This window comes from Bos indicus, chromosome 19 (assembly GCF_029378745.1).
Source record: "Bos indicus isolate NIAB-ARS_2022 breed Sahiwal x Tharparkar chromosome 19, NIAB-ARS_B.indTharparkar_mat_pri_1.0, whole genome shotgun sequence".
Lineage (NCBI taxonomy): Eukaryota > Metazoa > Chordata > Mammalia > Artiodactyla > Bovidae > Bos > Bos indicus.
In genome coordinates this window covers 28,738,942-28,759,380 of record NC_091778.1, presented here as the reverse complement: position 1 = coordinate 28,759,380, position 20,439 = coordinate 28,738,942, and the positions used below count along the sequence as shown (strand labels likewise).

General features: G+C 46.4%; 1 protein-coding gene across 11 annotated transcripts in view; it reads right to left on the bottom strand.

Moving 5' to 3' along the window:
• The window catches only part of DNAH2 (dynein axonemal heavy chain 2), a 108,464-nt gene that overhangs the window by 27,601 nt on the left and 60,424 nt on the right, over positions 1-20,439 (bottom strand). For 10 of the 11 annotated variants that reach the window (XR_011561981.1, XR_011561982.1, XR_011561983.1 and 7 more), the window contains exons 42-60: positions 12,974-13,192; positions 12,650-12,767; positions 12,302-12,438; positions 11,647-11,784; positions 11,399-11,557; positions 9,023-9,175; positions 8,756-8,847; positions 8,283-8,481; positions 7,906-8,130; positions 6,710-6,814; positions 5,855-6,043; positions 5,571-5,656; positions 5,306-5,436; positions 5,002-5,151; positions 4,490-4,657; positions 4,149-4,309; positions 3,760-3,899; positions 2,359-2,491; positions 2,109-2,248 (exon numbers count right to left, since the gene is read on the bottom strand). Coding sequence is in view for 6 of the 11 variants with exons in the window: in XM_019982262.2 (XP_019837821.2) it covers positions 2,109-2,248; positions 2,359-2,491; positions 3,760-3,899; positions 4,149-4,309; positions 4,490-4,657; positions 5,002-5,151; positions 5,306-5,436; positions 5,571-5,656; positions 5,855-6,043; positions 6,710-6,814; positions 7,906-8,130; positions 8,283-8,481; positions 8,756-8,847; positions 9,023-9,175; positions 11,399-11,557; positions 11,647-11,784; positions 12,302-12,438; positions 12,650-12,767; positions 12,974-13,192 (2,843 nt within the window). In the remaining 5 variants the exon portion in view is untranslated. The remainder of the gene's footprint in view (positions 1-2,108; positions 2,249-2,358; positions 2,492-3,759; positions 3,900-4,148; positions 4,310-4,489; positions 4,658-5,001; positions 5,152-5,305; positions 5,437-5,570; positions 5,657-5,854; positions 6,044-6,709; positions 6,815-7,905; positions 8,131-8,282; positions 8,482-8,755; positions 8,848-9,022; positions 9,176-11,398; positions 11,558-11,646; positions 11,785-12,301; positions 12,439-12,649; positions 12,768-12,973; positions 13,193-20,439) is intronic. The other variant, XM_070773021.1, reaches the window with a different exon arrangement.

Genomic DNA, 20,439 nt, shown 5'->3' with positions numbered 1-20,439 from the left:
GGATCAGGAACCCCAGGAGGCTGGGCCCCCAGAAAGGAGAGGCCCATGTAGTCTCCCTTCCCAGCATGGCTCTGGTCCCTGACTTTCTGCTTGTTGCCACCACCACCACCCTAGTCAGATCTGTATCATTTCCTTGCCTGGATCATTGCCAACAGCCTCCCGACTGGTCTTCCTGTTTCCGGACTCTTGTCCCTCTCATTTATTCTACACACCGTTGTCAGGGTTGGCGTGCTGGCTACCGTTTTCATTGTACCACTTCCCTACCTGAGGCCTTTCTACTGTGCAGCAATTCCCCACCGTGCAGCAGGCAGTGGGGCTGCAGTGAACCAGAAAATACAAACTTCTCTCAAGGGGGTGGCCATCCCTGGGCTTCAGTTCAGTTCAGTTCAGTTGTGTCTGACTCTGAGACCCCATGGACCGCAGCACGCCATGTCCAACACAAACTGCCAGAGTCCCCCCAAACCCATGTCCATTGAGTCAGTGATGCCATCCAGCCATCTCATCCTCTGTCGTCCCCTTCTTGTCCTGCCCTCAATCTTTCCCAGCATCAGGGTCTTTTCAAATGAGTCAGCTCTTCGCATTAGGTGGCCAAAGTATTGGAGTTTCAGCTTCAACATCAGTCCTTCCAATGAATACCCAGGACTGATCTCCTTTAGGATGAACTGGTTGGATCTCCTTGCAGTCCAAGGGATTCTCAAGAGTCTTCTCCACCATCACAGTTCAAAAGCATCAATTCTTCAGCACTCAGCTTTCTTTATAATCCAACTCTCACATCCATACCTGACTACTGGAAAAACCATAGCCTTGACTAGACGGACCTTTGTGGACAAAGCCCTGGGCTTCAGCCTGGTTTTTTCCATTTGAGAGTGAATGTGGAATTGTATTGCCACAATTTCTGATGTTTCAAGACAGATTGGAAATCTGGAGTTTTCCAAGGCTTCAAGTTTTAAATGCTGGCAACTCATTCACAAAGTTTTAATGTTGTGCAGTCCCCCAAAAAATGTCTAAGAGATTGTTTTCTGAATTAAATACTAAATATGGGCTTCCCAGGTCGTGCAGTGGTAAAGAATCCTCCTGCCAGTGCAGGACACACAAGAGATGAGGGTTTGATCCCTGGGTTGGGAAGATTCGCTTGAGTAGGAAATGGTAATCCACTCCAGTATTTTTGCCTGGAAAATTCCATGGACAAAGAAGCCTTTGCAGGCTACAGTCCATGGGGTCGGAGTCAGATATGGCTAACTGAGCACGTAAGCACATGCATGTAAATTGCTTAACAAAGTGACTCAGAATCATAAACAGGATGTAAACCTATGGACCCAGCGAAGGCAAGGACTTCATTTTGTTAACTGACATACATATTACAAGTATCTAAAATAGTGCCTGGCACAGAGTACATGCTCAAAATACTTGTTAAATGAATGAATTAATGTTGGCTATCATTATTATTACAAATGGCTTTTTCTTCACCTTGATTGAAATACTAAATCCAATAAACAAGAGGGTTTTTTTTTTTTTTACCTTTTTCTTATAACCTTCAAAGCAAATTATTGTGTTGTGCATATAAAAAGACAGTCAATACAACTTAATGAATGAATAAATAACTTGGGAATGGTGGAAAGTCTAGAAGATATTAAAGGCAGAGAGAAGAGGCTATATATTGCCAAATATACCCATGATATAATGTCACAGTTGCAATGTGGTTATGAGCAAGGACATCATTATTCCAGGAGACAAGGACAGAGAGGTATATAAAGGGGTCACAGCCAGAGGGCCCCTGAGATGGCCACATCCCCTGGAACCCCTCTCTTGGTTTAACTTCCTGGACAGAAACAAGCCCCCCGCCTCTCTGCCATTCAGATCCCAGTCCTCAAGTTGGTCCCCTTGGCCAGCTCCTGGATATTTTCTAAGACATCGTTTCACCAATAGCCCTCAAAAGACACCAAGCTCCTGGGAATTCCCCAGTGGTTCAGTGCTTTCACTGTAGAGAGCAGGGGTTCCATTCCCAGTCAGAGACCTAAGATCCCACGTGCCACAAGGTGCGGCCAAAACAAAACCAAAAAATCCACCAAGTTCCCAGGCCCTCTGTGCCCCTTACTCTGCCATCATACTTTTTATATCCAGACACAAGTTCCAGGTAGTTAGTGGGCGTGACATAGTTGTGTCTTCGGAGTTCCAACAGCATCTTCTGGGAATATGTGGCCACTGACCAGTGCATGGTGACGAAGATCTGGGCCACTTTCTTGTGGATCTGAGATCGATGCATAGAGGTTATGAGACAGGGAAGGAGTAGAGACAAACGGAGAACGGAAATGGGCAGGGGTGCGGGGGGGTGAGGAGAGATGGGGAGGAGGGCCTCACATTTTCCTGGGTCCCCAGATCGGCTCCCATCAGGTACTTCTCAGCCACCTCCAGCAGGGCCTCGCGTGGCCACTCTGAGAACCAGTTAATGGTTGTGCAGTTCACCAAGGCTGGGTATTGGCGGATCCAGTTCCTGGCAGGGGTTGTGAGAGGCAGTTAAGTACATTTGCAGACTCGGCCTGCAGCGACGGTCTTTGCCACAGGTTCACTCATTCCCTAGGAACCCCTAAGCCCCATCCTTGTGCTCCTGTGTCGCCTTGTCCAGATTGTGCTCCCCTCAAAGCTGGTTTGGTGCATGATTTAGAAACAGCTTCTGGGGTCAGAAAGAGCCAGTTTCACACCAACCAAATATGGATCTTGGGCAAGTGGCATAACCTTTTGAACATCAGTTTCCTCACCTCGAATAACAAATAACAAAGCATACTAACTAGAGTTGTTAGGGGATTCAATGGGATGACACATGCAGGATGCTTAGCCCAGAGCTTGGTACATGGTGAACACACAAGCCAAAAATATTCAAAGATAAACAAATTGGTGACCCCAACTGCCTCTCTGCCTAAGTTCTCTGTCCTTCCCCTCCTTTCTGATGCCCTTGAAAATACGGAAAATGGATCCCATGTGGTGCAGACACACAGGGAATATTATTCAGCCTTAAAGGGGAAGGGGATTCTGATGCTGGCTACATGGATAAACTCTGAAGACGTTATGCTAAGTGAAATAAGCCAGTCACAAAATGACAAGTACTTCCTGATTCCACGTCTATAAGGTGTCTAGGGGTGGTCACTCACAGAAACCAAAAGTAGAAGGGTGGCTACCAAGGCCTGGGGGTGGTGGGAGAAGTGGGCAGTTTCCACTGGGTATTGAGTTACAGCCTCGCACAAGAATGCTCTGGGGATCTGCTGCATAGCAGTGTGAATGTACTTAAAACCAGTTAAAATGGTAAAATTTTAAGTTTTTTTTAAACCACAATTTAAAACTTGAAAACGAAAGAAAGAAAAAACAGCCTTCACCTTCCAGAAAAATAAACAAAATTGATCTACCAAAAAGGAGAGGATGAGTCCCATGTAAGCAACAGGAACTCGCTGAAAGTAGGCACAGGCTGGGACTTCCCTGGTGGTCCAGTGGCTAAGACTCTGCGCCTCCAACGCAGGGGGCCCAGGTTTGATCCCTGGTGAGGGGACTAGATCCCGAATGGCACAACTAAAGATCCCGCAGGCCGAAGCACGCCCGGGCGCAGGCTGCGACAAGTAGACGCGGAGATGCGTGTGGCGCAGCGGGACAGGCCGGCGCTACTCCGGAGTCTTGGGGACAGAAGGCAGGGAGACCAGGAGCGGGGAGGAGTGCCCCCCGCCCCGCCCCGCCCCAATTCCCGAGGGAGAAGAAGGCCGACACGGGAGTCACCTGAAGGGGTCGCCCACGGGGCTGAGGCAGAGGACGATGTGCAGGTTGTTCCGCACGCGCTCGATGAGGTAGGTGAAGAGGCTGTCCGAGGACTCCGGCACCTGCTCAGCGCGCGCCTGGTCTATGATGAGCGTCTGGATCTGGTGAGCGCCGGCGCCACAGTCAGAGGGCGGAGGTTTCCAGGACAGCACCCAGGGCGGAGGGAACAGCGAGGGACACGGGGTGTGGGTTTTAAGGCCGCTCTGCCCACCAGGGTCCGGGGAGGGAAGAAGGCCCAAGAGGAGCACTTCTTCCACCTAATGGAGGAGCTGGAGAGGGGGCGCGACAGCGGCATCGTCTGGACTTAGGAAAGCCAGAACCAACTGGTAGTGGGTGTAGAAGCATCGCACCTCCTCGAATTCATCCGCCTTATAGAGATTGGGGACCTCGCCCGAGCTAAGGATGTTGTTGATGTCCTCTAGGAATGATTCGTCAGCAATCTGGGTGTCCACGAAAAGGAAGGACGTGGCGTTGAGCTCCACCCCAGCCTGGCGATACAGACGCTTGATATCTGGGCCAGAGGAGACAGATGTTTCAGATTCACCCTTCTGTCTTTCCTCTTCTATTGATTAGAAAGCCCTCCCCAGCCAGGGACACATACAGGACACCATCCTCCCTACCTGGCTTCCCTCCCTCCTGCTATTTCACTCTCAGCCCCAAACTCACTTCTGTCTCAGAAACCCAGCCTTACCTTCTCGGAATTCCTGCCTCCGATAATGTTTGGTGACCTCAATCTGGAAGGTGATGTACTCGCAGATGGATGAGGCCAGGCGGGCCAGACTCTGCCGCCCGCTGCCCCCAATGCCCACCAAAAGCATGTTGCCCCGAGGCTGTCCAATGACCCGCACGATCCGTGTGACTGGAGGGAAAGTGGGAGGATAATGAGTTGGCTGAGCAAGCTCAGGGGACCTCCAGGCCCTAGGCTGGGGGCTGGGACACCTGAGGTGCAGTAGAGGGACCCACCAGTGTGGGAAGAGGTAGTGCCTCAAGCTTGGGTAGCGATTCAACATTCAACCTTCACCATGTCTGTTAAATACCATCATCAAAGAAAATGTCCACCCACGGACACAAGCGCATCTGGGGTCAGGGAGGAGGGCAACTTCTGGGGCTCAATTTGGGAAAGATCTGGGAAGAGATCCCCATTTCCTTGGAGTACTCTGTCACTTGGATGCTGGAGAAGGGCCAGGAACAGGAAGTGCTCACTGTGTTCGATGGCCTCTCGGAAGAGCACCAGCTGCATTGGCACGACAGCGGGTGACAGGTTGTACTCGTTGAGTGCCGTCTCCATGGCTGTCTTCAGGACCGTCAGATCCGTCAGGTCCTCGTACACCTTGGGCTCCCGCAGGAAGTCCCCTGGGCCGTGGCAAGAGGGGGCAGATTCCAAATGCCTGGTCCTCCCCAGGCTTCCCCAGAGGGCCCTTCCTCCCTGGGCCCCAGTGCCCCGCCTCTTCTTCTAACCCATCTCCTAAGACTCTCCAGTCTACAGGGGCCACAGCTCCTGGCTCACCAAAGATGGGAGAACGTTTGTTGGGACAAAGGTTATGAAACGTCAGGTCAAAGAAGGAGCCGAGTTTGTCACTTAGGATGCTCACGAAGGCTTCCATGTCTGCGGTGTCAACCAGTCGGTCAGAAAAGACTCTGTTGGGAGGGAGCTGGGGTTAGATCTGGGATTGAAGAGGAGTGGCCCTGGGGAGGGGAGCAGGAGGTGGGGGTGGGGGAGTGGAGGCTTGGGCTTGGGGAGGCCTGGATCTGGTGGAGCACAGCACCCTCACCTGAAGCATTCATGGATCCAAAGTCGGGTGATGCTGGACTTGGTATCGTGGAAGTCCTTGTTGGCCCTCAGCATGCCCTGGAACACCTGGGAGAGGGGCGTGGCCGGTGGGATGGAGGGAGGGAAGAGGGTCCCATCCAGAAGTTTTAGCTGAAGTGGCATTCCGGGATGGGGTGATTTGGGGGGTGTGGGATGCTCCCGCACTCCAGGGCTCACTTTGAGGAGGGGAGAATACCTCCAAGGAGGCTGTGCTTGGCCTGGGGGCAGGGTCAGATGGAGCTTCACCTTGGAGATGTCTCGAAGGTTGAAGAGGTAGTGGATCTTGGCGGGGGTGGGCAGGAAGCGCTGCGCCACAGTGCTGTACACGTCCAAGGTGGCCTCGGTCACCACGTTCCCAATGGGCTTCACCTCTTCCTCAAAGTCCTGGAGCTTCTGGTTGATCATGGTGCCGAATATCCGGATGATCTGGGACTCCTAGAAACAGGCCCTCAGACTCAATCTCGCTGCTCCTGGCCTTTCAACCAAGGCAGGGACTCGGGTCAGGGGAGCAAAGTACTTGGGAGCAGAGTGGGGAGGGGGGGGCACAAAAAACCCCTCATAAATCAAGAGAAGTCATGCTTTAGTATAATATTTAAAAATCAGAATTAATGCAAACTGTCCACGATGAACAAATATGAACATTTTAAATAAAGACAGGATCTGTACTATTGGTTTTTTCCTTTTGCCTTGGGCTCTCATGTAGCTCAGCATGGCACTATACTGATCTTGTATTTGTTTAAAATGTTGGTGTTTTGTTCATCCTGAATTTTGGTATTGATTTTTTAAAATATTGCATTATTGTCTTGATTTCTGAGGTTTGGGGACACCCCTGGGTTCCTCCCTTGCCTCCCCTAGCTCCTATAGTCGCCTCTTCGGAGGGTGTGCCTTCCTTCATCTGCTTGGGCCCCACTCTCTGCCCACTGGGACTGTCAGGCTTCACACACCAGAGCCAGCTCAGCAGAAGCAAAGGTGCCTGCAGAGAGTCTCCCCTCCAAGTATCAGAGCTCCCTGGATGCAGCTTGTGATCTGTGCCCTCGTTCTCTAGGACGCGGGTAGTTTTGCCTTCTACAGCCCCTCCCGCAGCCCCCAGGAAGCCCTCACCGTGGGGAAGGTCATGTTGATGATATTAAATCGACTCTGCAGCCTTGGGGAGATGACGGTCCGTCCACCCCCAGGAGGGCCCATGGCAGCCATCAGGAACATGTCCTAGACAGCAAAGACCAGACAGGGCGGATGGGGTTGGGGGAAGACAGACAGGAGGAGGGGAAGAGGAGGGGCAAAGAAATAGGGAGGATGTGAGAGGAGCCAGGAGGAAGAGAGGGAATGGAGGGACAAACGGGAAGAGGGAAGAGCAGGAAGAAACATGGAGTAATGGGGACAGGGAAAGGTGAGGGAAAGCAAGGGGTTTGGGGCACTTATAATGTCCACAGAGTTACTAAGGCAACTAATTTGTTCTTATTTCTTTCTCTTTTTTTGGCCGTGCCATTCAGCATGTGAGATCTTAGTTCCTTGACCAGGGATTGAACCTAGGTCCTTGGCAGTGGGAGCACTGAGTCCTAACCACTGCACTGCCAGGGAATTCCCTATTTGTTCTTATTTCATCATTATAATCCATGTTCCCAACTTGGAAAATAAAGTTAAAACACACACACACACACAACATTTGATAACATCTTCTGGATATTTTTTTCTATTTTAATATACACATATATTAATATATACTTGTATCTGTATATGTATGTTCTTTCTCTGAAACATATGAATCTATTATTAGTTGACTTTTGAACCCTGAGTGTCAGATAGATGAGTGCCCCAGAAATCAGGCTGAAATGACTGCCCACTGATTCAGGAAAAAAAAAAACAAGATGCTCAGGATCCCATGGGAGAACAGCCAGGACTGACAGGAGATTCCTGGATCCTGGGTGGGGAGTGGAGAATTGGTACCAGGGGGTAGGTTCCTGAAACAATGGGAGGCGGAGAGGCCTGGAGAGGGGTGTTGTGGGCGGCTCTGGTTGGCATCAGCGTTGCCATGGAAGCGAGGTGTAAGAGGCATCGGAAAGGAGTGGAAGTTGGAGGACAGGCTCCCTTGGTCACAAAGCACAGGGCAGTCAATGAAGAGAGTTAGTGACAGGAATTGACCGAGGAGCCAGATGTCTGGGTCCTAAGAAAGGCAGGACCCTCCTCTGTGGGGAGGAACACAGGCTTACAGGACTTTATCCTGGGGTCCCAGTGGAGCGGGGACAGAACCCATCACGGGAAGAACAGAGACTTGAAGAACAGATTCTCTGGATGCTTACTCGAATGTACTTGATGGTCTGCTTCGTTCGATCATACCAGAAGCCATAGTCAATCCAGAGGCGAATCAGCTCCAGCGGGGGCTGGGACCCAAACGTGTCCTTGGCTGGCATATTGAGGTCATCCATGAAGGTGATCATGCTTTTGCCTCCGAAAGGCACATAGACACCCTTGGTTCGCTTCTCCACCCTGCTCTCAATGATGCTCTGCACATTATTAGACGTGGTCTGGTGGGAAAGGTATAGAATGAACGCTTGGGTCCCAAGAGAGAAATCTGAGGTTAGAGAGGCATGTCCAGCGGGCACTGGGCTCCCAAAGGGAAGCAGAGACAGGGAGAGAGCAGGGGCTGGCGACCTGGCCCGTGGGTCCTGCCACACACCTGCGCAGACATGTTGACTGTGAGCACTGACCACTGGCTGGAGGGCAAGGACTGCAGGACACTCTGGGCAATGGAGGTCTTTCCAGTCCCCACAGGACCCACCAGCAGGACGGGGTTCTGGCTGGCCACCATGGTGCTCACCAGGTAGTTGTAGCGGACAGTGTCGACGGTGGGCACCACGATCTTATAGAAGGGGGAGCTGGGGATGGGGAAAGGGACTGTGTCTCAAGATCATGGCCCACTCTTTTCTAACTCCTGCTTCCTTCTGCTCCCCACTCTTCCTCCGGCATCACTGCTCTCTGATCACCCACCCTACCTCCTGTGGAGCCTGGGGATCCGGCATTCTCTTCAGGGACCCTGTCCCATTTCCTCTAGCTTCTGCTTCCTGTCCTGGAAAGTCATCTCAACTCTCTCGCCACATCTCCCCCCACCGCAATCCTAAGCCTGACCCACCCCCCAGGCCCGGTTCTGACTTTGGAGGGTAGCGCCAACTCTTAGGGAGCTTATCCTCAAACGATGTCCAGCTCCGGATCTTTGGGTCCACGAAATACTCGTACACTGTGTCCTGAGGACGGAATGTGTGTCAGATTACCAAAGCCTGCCTTTGGCTTTCCCTGCCCAGAAAAAGCACTCATAGATCACTGGGAGGACGAAAGACAGCTGGGTAGCAGGCTGAGGCTCAAGATGTCTGAGGATCAAGAGTATAGCAAAATAGGACAGCTGGGCTGGAGGGCCCTGACCTTGTTGGGAAAAGTGCCCTCGATCTCGCGGAGGTAACTGTCGATCTTCTTGCGGCCCTCCTCATCCACAGAGGCACACACCGACCAGATCATGCTGAACACAAACGTCAGCTCTACCATGGAGGCGAAGTTCTCACTGTCAGCTGGGTTCACCTGCATGGAAAAGGAGAAGAGGAAATGTCTTAAATCTATTAATTGAAGAGATGGAGACCATACTTTGAAGAGATACATGCACCACAGTGTTCATTGCAGCATTATTCACAATAGCGAGGATGTGGAAACAACCTAGATGTCCATCAACAGAGGACTAGATAAAGAAGATGTGATACAGATATACAATGGAGTATCACTCAGCCTTTAAAAAGAATGAAATAATCCCATTTGCAGCAACATGGTTGGACCTGGAGATTATCATACTAAGTGAAGTAAGTCTGACAAAGAAAAACAAATATCACTCATGTGAAGAATCTAAAAAATAATGATACAAATGAACTTATTTATAAAACACAAACAGATTCATAGAAAACAAACATATGGTTACCAAAGGGAAAAGGTTGGGGAGAGGGACAAATTGGGAAGTTGGAATTAACATATACACATGACTATGTATAAAATAGCTATGCAACAAGGCTCTACTCTCTAGCACAGGATCTCTCTTCTCAATACTCTGTAATGGCCTATATGGGGAAAGAATCAAGAAAGAGTAGAAGTATGTATTTGTATAACAGATTCATTTTGCCATACACCTGAAACTAATGCAACACTGTAAATCAATGATACCTCAATAAAAAAAATTTTTTTTTAAGCTACATAAAGGTAAATAGAAAAGAGAGAGAGAGACTTCCCTGGTGGTCCTGTGGTTAAGAATCTGCTTTGCAATGCAGGGGACTTGGGTTCGATCCCTGGTTGGGAAACTAAGATCCCATATGCTGTGGGGTAACTAAGCCTGAGTGCCACAACTAGAGAGCCCCTGCGACTCAACACAGCCAAATAAATACATATTTTTTAAAAGAGAGATGGAGGGGTCTATTTTGGCAACTCATCACAAAGACTTAAAATTTCCCTCCCTTCCTGGTTCTGTTTGGAAAACCATGTAGTTGTAGAGAAACCTAAATCAAAACATTTACATAAACCTACTAAGCTACAACAGCTTACAAACCTACTACAGCTTCCCTGGTGGCTCAGACGGTAAAGCGTCTGCCTGCATTGCGGGAGACCCGGGTTCGATTCCTGGGTCAGGAAGATCCCCTGGAGAAGGAAATGGCAATCCACTCCAGCACTCTTGCCTGGAAAATCCCATGGACGGAGGAGCCTGATAGGCTACAGTCCATGGGCATGGGGTCACAAAGAGTCAGACACAACTGAGCGACTTCACTTCTCTAAGCTACAAAAGCACCACGGGAAGTTGTGCTGAGACTCTAGTGTCTGCTGTATTGAATCCAGAGTCCTTGTTCTATCCTTCCAGCTCACACCTGTACACATCTCACCATCCTCTTCTCAGGGTCTCTGCTACAGCTAAGAGGTACCACACACCAACACCACCCATCAGCCCACCCTGCCCAGCGAGGGGCTGGCTTTCCTATCTGTGTTTCTGCAAAAGTCATTCTGTTTGCGTAGACTGCCCTCCTCTCTTTGTTCTGTTCAGCCTTCTTCTCCCAGCAGTCCTCCTCAGCAGTTGAGTGCCACTGATACTACATTACTATCATTTTCCCACACGTCACCTTCCAAGTTCACCTACATAGTTTTAATTTATATTAATCATATCGGGAATGACATATACTGTTATAGATCTTAATTGTTATATAACTGTATATTAATAGTTGAATGAGCTGGCAATGCCCTTAAAAACAATATGAACCATTTCTAGGCAGTGATATAATCTCAGCAGAAAAATATCCAATTTTGGTCCTTACACCATAATTCTAAACTAAACAAAAATGTTATTCAATATCAGTTAATCTGGAAATTTCTAAAGCCCCTCATCAGACTAATTGGGGAGCTCCTCCCAGCAAAAACAGTATCCCAAAGGCTCACAGATTCCAAGATTTAATACTTAATTTCAGAAAGAATGGAGAAATGAGGAACCAAATGAACTATCCTCAGCTCTTAAATACAGGCAGGAAATTATAGTGAGGCCCATTGTGCTGTCTATCTGATTTGGATATAAATACATAGTTTGGCCTCGCAGCGGGTGTGCCCACGTGGACACACGTGCGCATGCATACACACACCCTTGCTGCCTCCACAGTTGGTGAGGCCTCCTCTTGGAGTCTCTGCTCCACTCAAGCCTCATGTTCCAATTGTGTCTCAGACACATCGTTTCCCGGACATTTTCCCGGGAGGCTGAGAGCCCTTCCTGCCCTAGCCCCCTCTCACCCCATTCTCCGGAGTGGCCAGGGCGGAGTACAGCTTGCAGAGGGAGATGATGCCGCTATATTCTGGGAGGGGCACCAGCTCATTGCAGTTGTCCTTCTTGAAGGTCAGCATCTTGTTGATGAACTTTTCGAACATGCGCTGAAGGGGCTCAGCCTCCACCTGGCATTGAATGAGCAGAGGCTCTGAATTATTCTGTGCACCCCCCCAGGCCCCACTGGTTACTTCCTGCTCCTCCATCTCCTTCATACCTTTGGCCTCTTGTCCAGCCATGACTGAACGTAGGGCTTCCAGCCTAGGTCTGTGTAATCAGTGTACACCATCCCGCAACGAGACACAGTGGCTGGGGAGGCCACTGCCAAGTTCTCCACTTCGAACAGGAGAGACACCTACAGATATACTTGGTCAGAACCTTGTCTTTCCTTCAATAGTAAAAACACCCAGAATTCTGATGCCGCAAGGTGTCTCTACTGAGTACGTGTGGCAGGATGAATAAGGACCTAAGCTTTACAAATGATTTGCTTATTAAAAAAAATTAGGGCTTATTCAAGGTCATCCTTATGAGAAGTCTCTCTTCCCCTCACATTGTTTGACTGGGTAGGAAAGGGTGGGCTCTTTACAAAAGCTCATAAATTATAGCCCAGGTGCACAAGGGCGGGTCATTGCCCCATACGTCAGTGGCAATGAGGCTGCCTTAGTCTCTGCCACAGCGCATCCTGGTACACAGTTCTCTATACGATTGTCCTCAGCGTCTGTGGCAGACAGGCATCTCTTCTTTAGTCTCAGGTTGCCCTGAGTCCAGGTGTCCTCCTCCTCTTTCTTATTCCTGTAGAACTTCCTCTTTTCTCTTGCCCCTGCTCTTCCCCTTAGCCCTGCCCCAGGGCCCTCCAGTTTCCACCCCTCAACCTGCTCAGGCATTGCGATGCGCTCTCCGTTGATGAGGGTCAGCACTTTGTTATCATCCATGACGGAGTTCATGCTCTCAATCCATAGAGTGTCCACAGGGCCATCGAAAAGGATCCACTTCTCATCTGGTTTCTCGTCTTGGTAGGAGGTGGAGGAGAAGGAAACCACACCTTTGTTACCTCACCCTCCCTCCATGCTCATCTCCCTGGAGACGCAACCAGTTGCTTCCTGGGATCTCTGCATTTCCAAGCATTTTTTCCCCCCAAATTGAGTTTTCTACCCCCACACTGCCCACCCCCTCAGGAAATTCAGGCATCTGCTCTCCCCACCCCATGACCCCTTGGGTACCTGCACATGCCGTCCTCATGACACTGGACAGGACGCCATCCGTCCATTCATTTGTGTTGAGGTCATATTCCCCATACAGCTCCCCTAGGGACAGTGCCTTAGGGTTCAAAGGGAACTCCTAAAATAGACACAGGAAGGGAGTTTTGAGTTGCCGGCAGACACAAATCCCAGGCTGTCCCTTTATTTCCAGGTATTTGTATTCAGCCTCAGTCTCTCTCACCCCTCCCAGGCCGCCCTCCTGGTCTGTACTGCCCTCCCTACATCCTGGCGCCCCCGCCTGCTACTCAAGTCTTGGACAGCAGTCCCACTGCCCCAGCTCCGCACCCTGACAATGTTGAAGTTGGGCTCCCCGGCACGGCACAGGGAGGACAAGGAGGACTGGAGAATCCGCCACGAGGCAGTCTTGCCGCTGCCTGTGCAGCCCACGATCATGGTGGAGTGGCGGGAATTCTTGGTTTCATACAACTGGATGACCTTGGTGAGGGTGAACGGGGTGGGCTGCAGGCCCATGTCCCGAATCTCCTGCTCAATGGTCTCCCGCAGCTGAGAGAAGGGGAAATACAGGAAACGGAAAAAAAGGGTGAGGCATATACAGGGCTTTCAAAAGCTCCCCAATGTCTGTGAGGATAATACTCAAATGGTTTAAAAAAATGGCACCAGGGCCCTTTGCACGCTGGCAGTTGTTCTTTCCTTGGAAAGTTGGCCAATTGCAGAGTTAAGAGATTGGGCTCTGGAGTCAGCCAGTCTGGGTCCGCAGGTTTCAACCATGTGAATCTGTGTGAGTGAACTTCTTTGAGACTCAGTTTCCTAATCTGTTAACTGGGAGTCATGATAGTACTTCACCCTCAGGGCTGTTGTATTCAATAACATAGTCAACACGAAACACAATGTCTGATACAAAGTTATACAAATATCTTCTAATATCATTCAAAAAACATTTATTAAACCTCTAAAGTAGGTGCCAAGCAGTGTGCTTGGTGCTGAGAACAAATTAGTGTTCATCCCATTGCAGGGTCCCTAGTCTAGTGGGGGAGCCAGACATTAATCAACTCACCAATTAAGTTAAAAAGGAATGCTTACAAAAGATGAAAACTCTGATTCGAGAAGATACATGCATCTCAGTGTTCACAGCAGTGCTATTTACAATAGCCAAGACACAGAAGTAACCTAAATGCTCATCAACATGAATGGATAAAGAAGATGTGGTAGAAAAGAATGAAATAATGCCATCTGCAACAACATGGATGAACCTAGATATTATCATATTAAGTAAGTCACACAGAGGATTAAGTAACTCGACAGAGGATGAGATGGTAGGATGGCATCACCGACTCAATGGACATGAGTTTGAGTAAACTCTGGGAGTTGGTGATGAACAGGGAGGCCTGGTGTGCTGCAGTCCATGGGGTCACAAACAGTCAGACATGACTGAGCAACTGAACTGAACTGAAGTCACAGAGAGAAAGACAAATATCATATGATATTACTTACATGGAATCTTAAAAAATTATACAAATGAACTTATTTACAAAGCAGAAACAGAATCACAGACACAGAAGAAAAACTCATGGTTACCAGAAGGGGAAAGGGCAGGGATAAATTAAGAGTTTGAGATTAGCAGATACAGCTGCTATATATAAAATAAACAAGCACCTACTTTACAGCAAAATCACTGCAGATGGTGACTGCAGCCATGAAATTAAAAGATGCTTGCTCCTTGGAAGAAAAGCTATGACAAACTTAGATACCATTTTAAAAAGCAGAGACATTACTTTGTCAACAAAGGTCTGTATAGTCAGACCTTTGTTTTTCCAGTAGTTTTTCGTTTTTCCAGTATTCATGTGTGGATGTGAGAGTTGGACCATAAGGAAGGCTGAGAGCCAAAGAATTGATGCTTTTGAACTGTGGTGTTGGAGAAGACTCTTGAGAGTCCCTTGGACTGCAAGGAGATCCAACCAGTCAATCCTAAAGGAAATCAGTTCTGAATATTCATTGGAAGGACTGATGCTGAGTCTGAAGCTCCAATACTTTGGCCACCTGATGCAAATTGCTGACTCATTGGAAAAGACCCTGATGCTGGGACAGATTGAAGGCAGGAGGAGAAGGGGACAACAGAGGATGAGATGGTCGGATGGCATCACCAACTCAATGGACATGAGTTTGGGCAAACTCCAGGAGATGGTGAAGGACAGGGAAGCCTGGCGTTTTGTAGTCCATGGGGTCTCAAAGAGTCGGACACAACTGAGCAACTGAACAACTTTACAGCACAAGGAACCATATAAAATATGTCATAACCTATAATGGAAAAGAATCTGAAAAAATATACATATAAATATATATGTAATTATACATTATATAAAATATGTATATAATTATAAATTATTATAATTATATATACACATATATATGTGGATTTCAGAGAAGGCGATGGCACCCCACTCCAGTACTCTTGCCTGGAAAATCCCATGTACGGAGGAGCCCTGTAGGCTGCAGTCCGTGGGGTCGCTCAGAGTCGGACACGACTGAGCGACTTCACTTTCATTTTTCACCTTCATGCATTGGAGAAGGAAATGGCAACCCACTCCAGTATTCTTGCCTGGAGAATCCCAGGGATGGGGGAGCCTGGTGGGCTGCCGTCTATGGGGTCGCACAGAGTCAGACACGACTGAAGCGACTTAGCAGCAGCAGTAGCATGTGGTTTTACATATATATAAAACTGAATCACTTTGCTGTACACCTGAAACTAACACAACACTGTAAATCAACTAGGCATCAATAAAAATTTTGTGTGTGTGTGTTTTATTTTTTAATTTTTATTTTTTTAATTTATTTTAATTGGAGGCTAATTACTTTACAATATGGATTTTTTTGGAGGGAATGATGCTGAAGCTCAAACTCCAGTACTTTGGCCACCTCATACGAAGAGCTGACTCACTGGAAAAGACTCTGATGCTGGGAGGGATTGGGGGCAGGAGGAGAAGTGGACAACAGAGGATGAGATGGCTGGATGGCATCACTGACTCGACGGACATGAGTCTGAGTGAACTCCGGGAGTTGGTGATGGACAGGGAGGCCTGGCGTGCTGCGATTCATGGGGTCGCAAAGAGTCAGACACGACTGAGCGACTGAACTAAACTGAACTGAACTGAGTGGTATTTGCCATACATTGACATGAATCAGCCATAAGTGTACATGTGTTCCCCATTCTGAACCCCTCTCCCACCTCCCTCCCCATCCCATCCCTCTGGGTCATCCCAGTGCACCAGCCCTGAGCACCCTGTCTCATGCATCGAACCCGGACTGGCAATCTGTTTCATATATGATAATATACCTGTTTCAATGCTATTCTCTCAGATTATCCCACCCTCACCTTCTCCCACAGAGTCCAAAAGACTGTTCTATACATTTGTGTCTCTTTTGCTGTCTTGCATATAGGGTTATCATTACCATCTTTCTAAATTCCATATATATACATTAGTATACTGTATTGGTGTTTTTCTTTCTGATTTACTTCATTCTGTATAATAGGCTCCAGTTTCATCCACCTCATTAGAACCGATTCAAATGTATTCTTTTTAATGGCTGAGTAATATTCCATTGTATATATGTATCACAGCTTTCTTATCCATTTGTCTGCTGATGGACATCTAGGTTGCTTCCATGTCCTGGCTATTATAAACAGCGCTGTGATGAACATTGGGGTACACGTGTCTCTTTCAATTCTGGTTTCCTCGGTGTGTATGCCCAGCAGTGGGATTGCTGGGTCATATGGCAGTTCTATTTCCAGTCTTTTAAGGACTCTCCACACTGTTCTCCATAGTGGCTATACTAGTTTGCATTCCCACCAACAGTGTAAGAGGGTTCTCTTTTCTCCACACCCTCTCCAGCATTTATTGTTTGTAGACTTTTGGATAGCAGCCATTCTGACCAGCATGAGATGGTACCTCATTGTGGTTTTGATTTGCATTTCTCTGATAATGAGTGATGTTGAGCATTTTTTCATGTGTTTGTTAGCCATCTGTATGTCTTCTTTGGAGAAATGTCTGTTTAGTTCTTTGGCCCATTTTTTGATTGGGTTGTTTATTTTTCTGGAATTGAGCTGCAGGAGTTGCTTGTATATTTTTGAGATTCTTTGTCAGTTGCTTCATTTGCTATTATTTTCTCCCATTCTGAAGGCTGTCTTTTCACCTTGCTTATAGTTTCCTTCGTTGTGCAAAAGCTTTTAAGTTTAATTAGGTCCCATTTGTTTATTTTTGCTTTTATTTCCATTACTCTGGGAGGTGGGTCATAGAGTATCCTGCTGTGATTTATGTCTGAGAGTGTTTTGCCTATGTTTTCCTCTAGGAGTTTTATAGTTTCTGGTCTTATGTGTAGATCTTTTATCCATTTTGAGTTTATTTTTCTGTATGGTGTTAGAAAGTGTTCTAATTTCATTCTTTTACAAGTGGTTGACCATTTTCCCCAGAAACACTTGTTATAGAGATTGTCTTTTCTCCATTGTATATTCTTGTCTCCTTTGTCAAAGATAAGGTGTCCATAGGTGTGTGGATTTATCTCTGGGCTTTCTATTTGGTTCCACTGATCTATATTTCTGTCTTTGTGCTGGTACCATACTGTCTTGATGACTGTAGCTTTGTAGTATAGCCTGAAGTCAGGCAGGTTGATTCCTCCAGTTCCATTCTTCTTTCTCAAGATTGCTTTGGCTATTTGAGGTTTTTTGTATTTCCATACAAATTGTGAAATTATTTGTTCTAGTTCTGTGAAAAATACCTTTGGTAGCTTGATAGGGATTGCACTGAATCTATAGATTGCTTTGGGTAGTATACTCATTTTCACTATATTGATTCTTCCGATCCATGAACATGGTATATTTCTCCATCTATTTGTGTCCTCTTTGATTTCTTGCACCAGTGTGTTATAGTTTTATATATATAAGTCTTTTGTTTCTTTAGGTAGATATATTCCTAAGTATTTTATTCTTTTTGTTGCAATGGTGAATGGAATTGTTTCCTTAATTTCTCTTTCTGTTTTCTCATTGTTATTGTATAGGAATGCAAGGGATTTCTATGTGTTAATTTTATATCCTGCAACTTTACTATATTCATTGATTAGCTCTAGTAATTTTCTGGTGGAGTCTTTAGGGTTTTCTATGTAGAGGATCATGTCATCTGCAAACAGTGAGAGTTTTACTTCTTCTTTTCCAATCTGGATTCATTTCTTTTTCTGCTCTGATTGCTGTGGCTAAAACTTCCAAAACTATGTTGAATAGTAGTGGTGAGAGTGGGCACCCTTGTCTTGTTCCTGACTTTAGTGGAAATGCTTTCAATTTTTCACCACTGAGGATAATGTTTGCTGTGGGTTTGTCATATATAGCTTTTATTATGTTGAGGTATGTTCCTTCTATTCCTACTTTCTGGAGTGTTTTTATCATAAATGGATGTTGGATTTTGTCAAAGGCTTTCTCTGCATCTATGAGATAATCATATGGTTTTTATCTTTCAATTTGTTAACGTGGTGTATTATATTGATTGATTTGCGGATATTAAAGAATCCTTGCATCCCTGGGATAAAGCCCACTTGGTCACGATGTATGATCTTTTTAATATGTTGTTGGATTCTGTTTGCTAGAATTTTGTTAAGGATTTTTGCATCTATGTTCATCAGTGATATTGGCGTGTAGTTTTCTTTTTTTGTGACACCTTTGTCTGGTTTTGGTATTAGGGTGATGGTGGCCTCATAGAATGAGTTTGAAAGTTTACCTTCCTCTGCAATTTTCTGAAAGAGTTTGAGTAAGATAGGTGTTAGCTCTTCTCTAAATTTTTGGTATAATTCAGCTGTGAAGCCATCTGGTCCTGGGCTTATATGTATGTATGTATATAATTATTATATATAAATAAATTATTATAATTATATTACACATATATATGTGGATTTACATATATATAAAACTGAATCACTTTGCTGTACACCTGAAACACAACACTGTAAATCAACTAGGCTTCAATAAAGTGTTTTTTTAAATAAAAAATAAATGAAAAAATAAATAAATAAATAAACGAATGCTTATAGAACCATGACACATGTGGGTCCCAGAAGAGTGTGACCTTTTAAAATACACAGCCAATGGAACCAAATAATTTCAAACATATGCAGGATTTTACTCGTATCTCTCAAATACACTAAGAGGCCTCACTTCTACTACTTCCTTCCACTGTCTGAGAATTAGTTGTATTATCATGTTTGTGTGTATTTATGTGTGTGTATGTGTATTAAGCATCATACCCCAAGTTTTTTTTTTTAATTAAAAAAAAAAATTATCTACTTGGCTGAGCCATGTCTTGTTGCAGCACACTGGCTCATTGGTTGTGGTATGTGGGATCTAGCTCCCTGACCAGGGATTGAACCCCAACCCCCTGCATTGGGAGTGCAGAGTCTTAGCCACTGGATCACCAGGAAAGTTTCTTAATCTCCATTTTTAACAGGGTTTTCTCCTTTCCTCAACTATATTTTGTGTCCCCCAAACCAGAGACCTACTATTTTTACCCTCTAGTCTTCTGCCAAAGTGGGAAAGGGACAGCCATCCAGGGACACAGAGAAGGGGAGACCTGCTCCCGAGACAGTTTGCCTCCAATCCTTCTTATTTTAGCTACATCCCCTTTAATCAGTGGGCTTCCCTGATAGCTCAGTTGGTAAAGAATCCGCCTGCAAAGAAGGAGACCCTGGTTCAATTCCTGGGTCAGGAAGATCCCCTTGGAGAAGGAACAGGCTACCCACTCCAGTATTCTTGGGCTTCCACAAGTCTAATTCCTTTACTCAGTGGCTCAGCGGTAGAGAGTCCACCTGCAATGCAGGAGACGTGTGTTCAATCCCTGGGCTAGGAAGACCCCCTGGAGGAGGGCATGGCAACCCACTCCAGTACTCTTGCCAGGGAAATCCCATGGACAGAAGGATAGGCTACCCACTCCACTATTCTTGGGCTTCCCTTGTAGCTCAGTCCACAGGCAGGCTACAGTCCACAGTCCACAGGATTGCAGAGTCAGACACGACTAAGTGACTGAGGACTAGCACCCCCAACACCTACTTCCTACTTAACAATTCTCCCTACTTCCAGCTTCTCAGGTTTGCTGAGAGTCACAACACAAGTCACTACTTGATTCATTATTTCCTATGTCTATACTTCTGTTGTTATCACCTCTCTCATTCACCCCATCCTTCCTGGTATAGATGCCTTTTTTAAAAAACATCCCTTCAGAGTAGTTGCAGCAGGTTTTCAAAAGGAAACAAAATTGTTTTTAATCCACCTTTTTACTTAGAAGTCCTCTCTGAATATAATGAGGTTGTTGGGTTTTTTAAATTTCAAGTATATTTTTTCATTTGTAGCAATTCTATTGGTTCTTTTCAAGTCTACTCTGTTTAGAAGTATCTTGTTCCTGGATCACAGTTTCAAACTTCTCTCTTATTTCTTTAAACATACTAAATGTAGGTACTTTTAGAATTCTGTGCTGATTATTGTCCATATCTGTAGTCTTTGTGGGTCTGATTGCACTGTTTTGTTGTTCTCTGGCTTCCCTTCATGATATCTTGTTTCCTTGTTTGTTTTGTGATTTTTGACCAGAAGTTGCTCATTTTCTTAGGCTTTTACGAGACTTCTTTGGGCTTTTAAGTTGAAGTTTCATTCTTCTAGAAATAATTTGCATTTGCTTCTGCCAGTCGCTTGGGGGAGACACTAACAACCTGGAAATACTTCAAATTAAATTCTAAATTTGAGATCTGGGGGGAGTACACAGTAA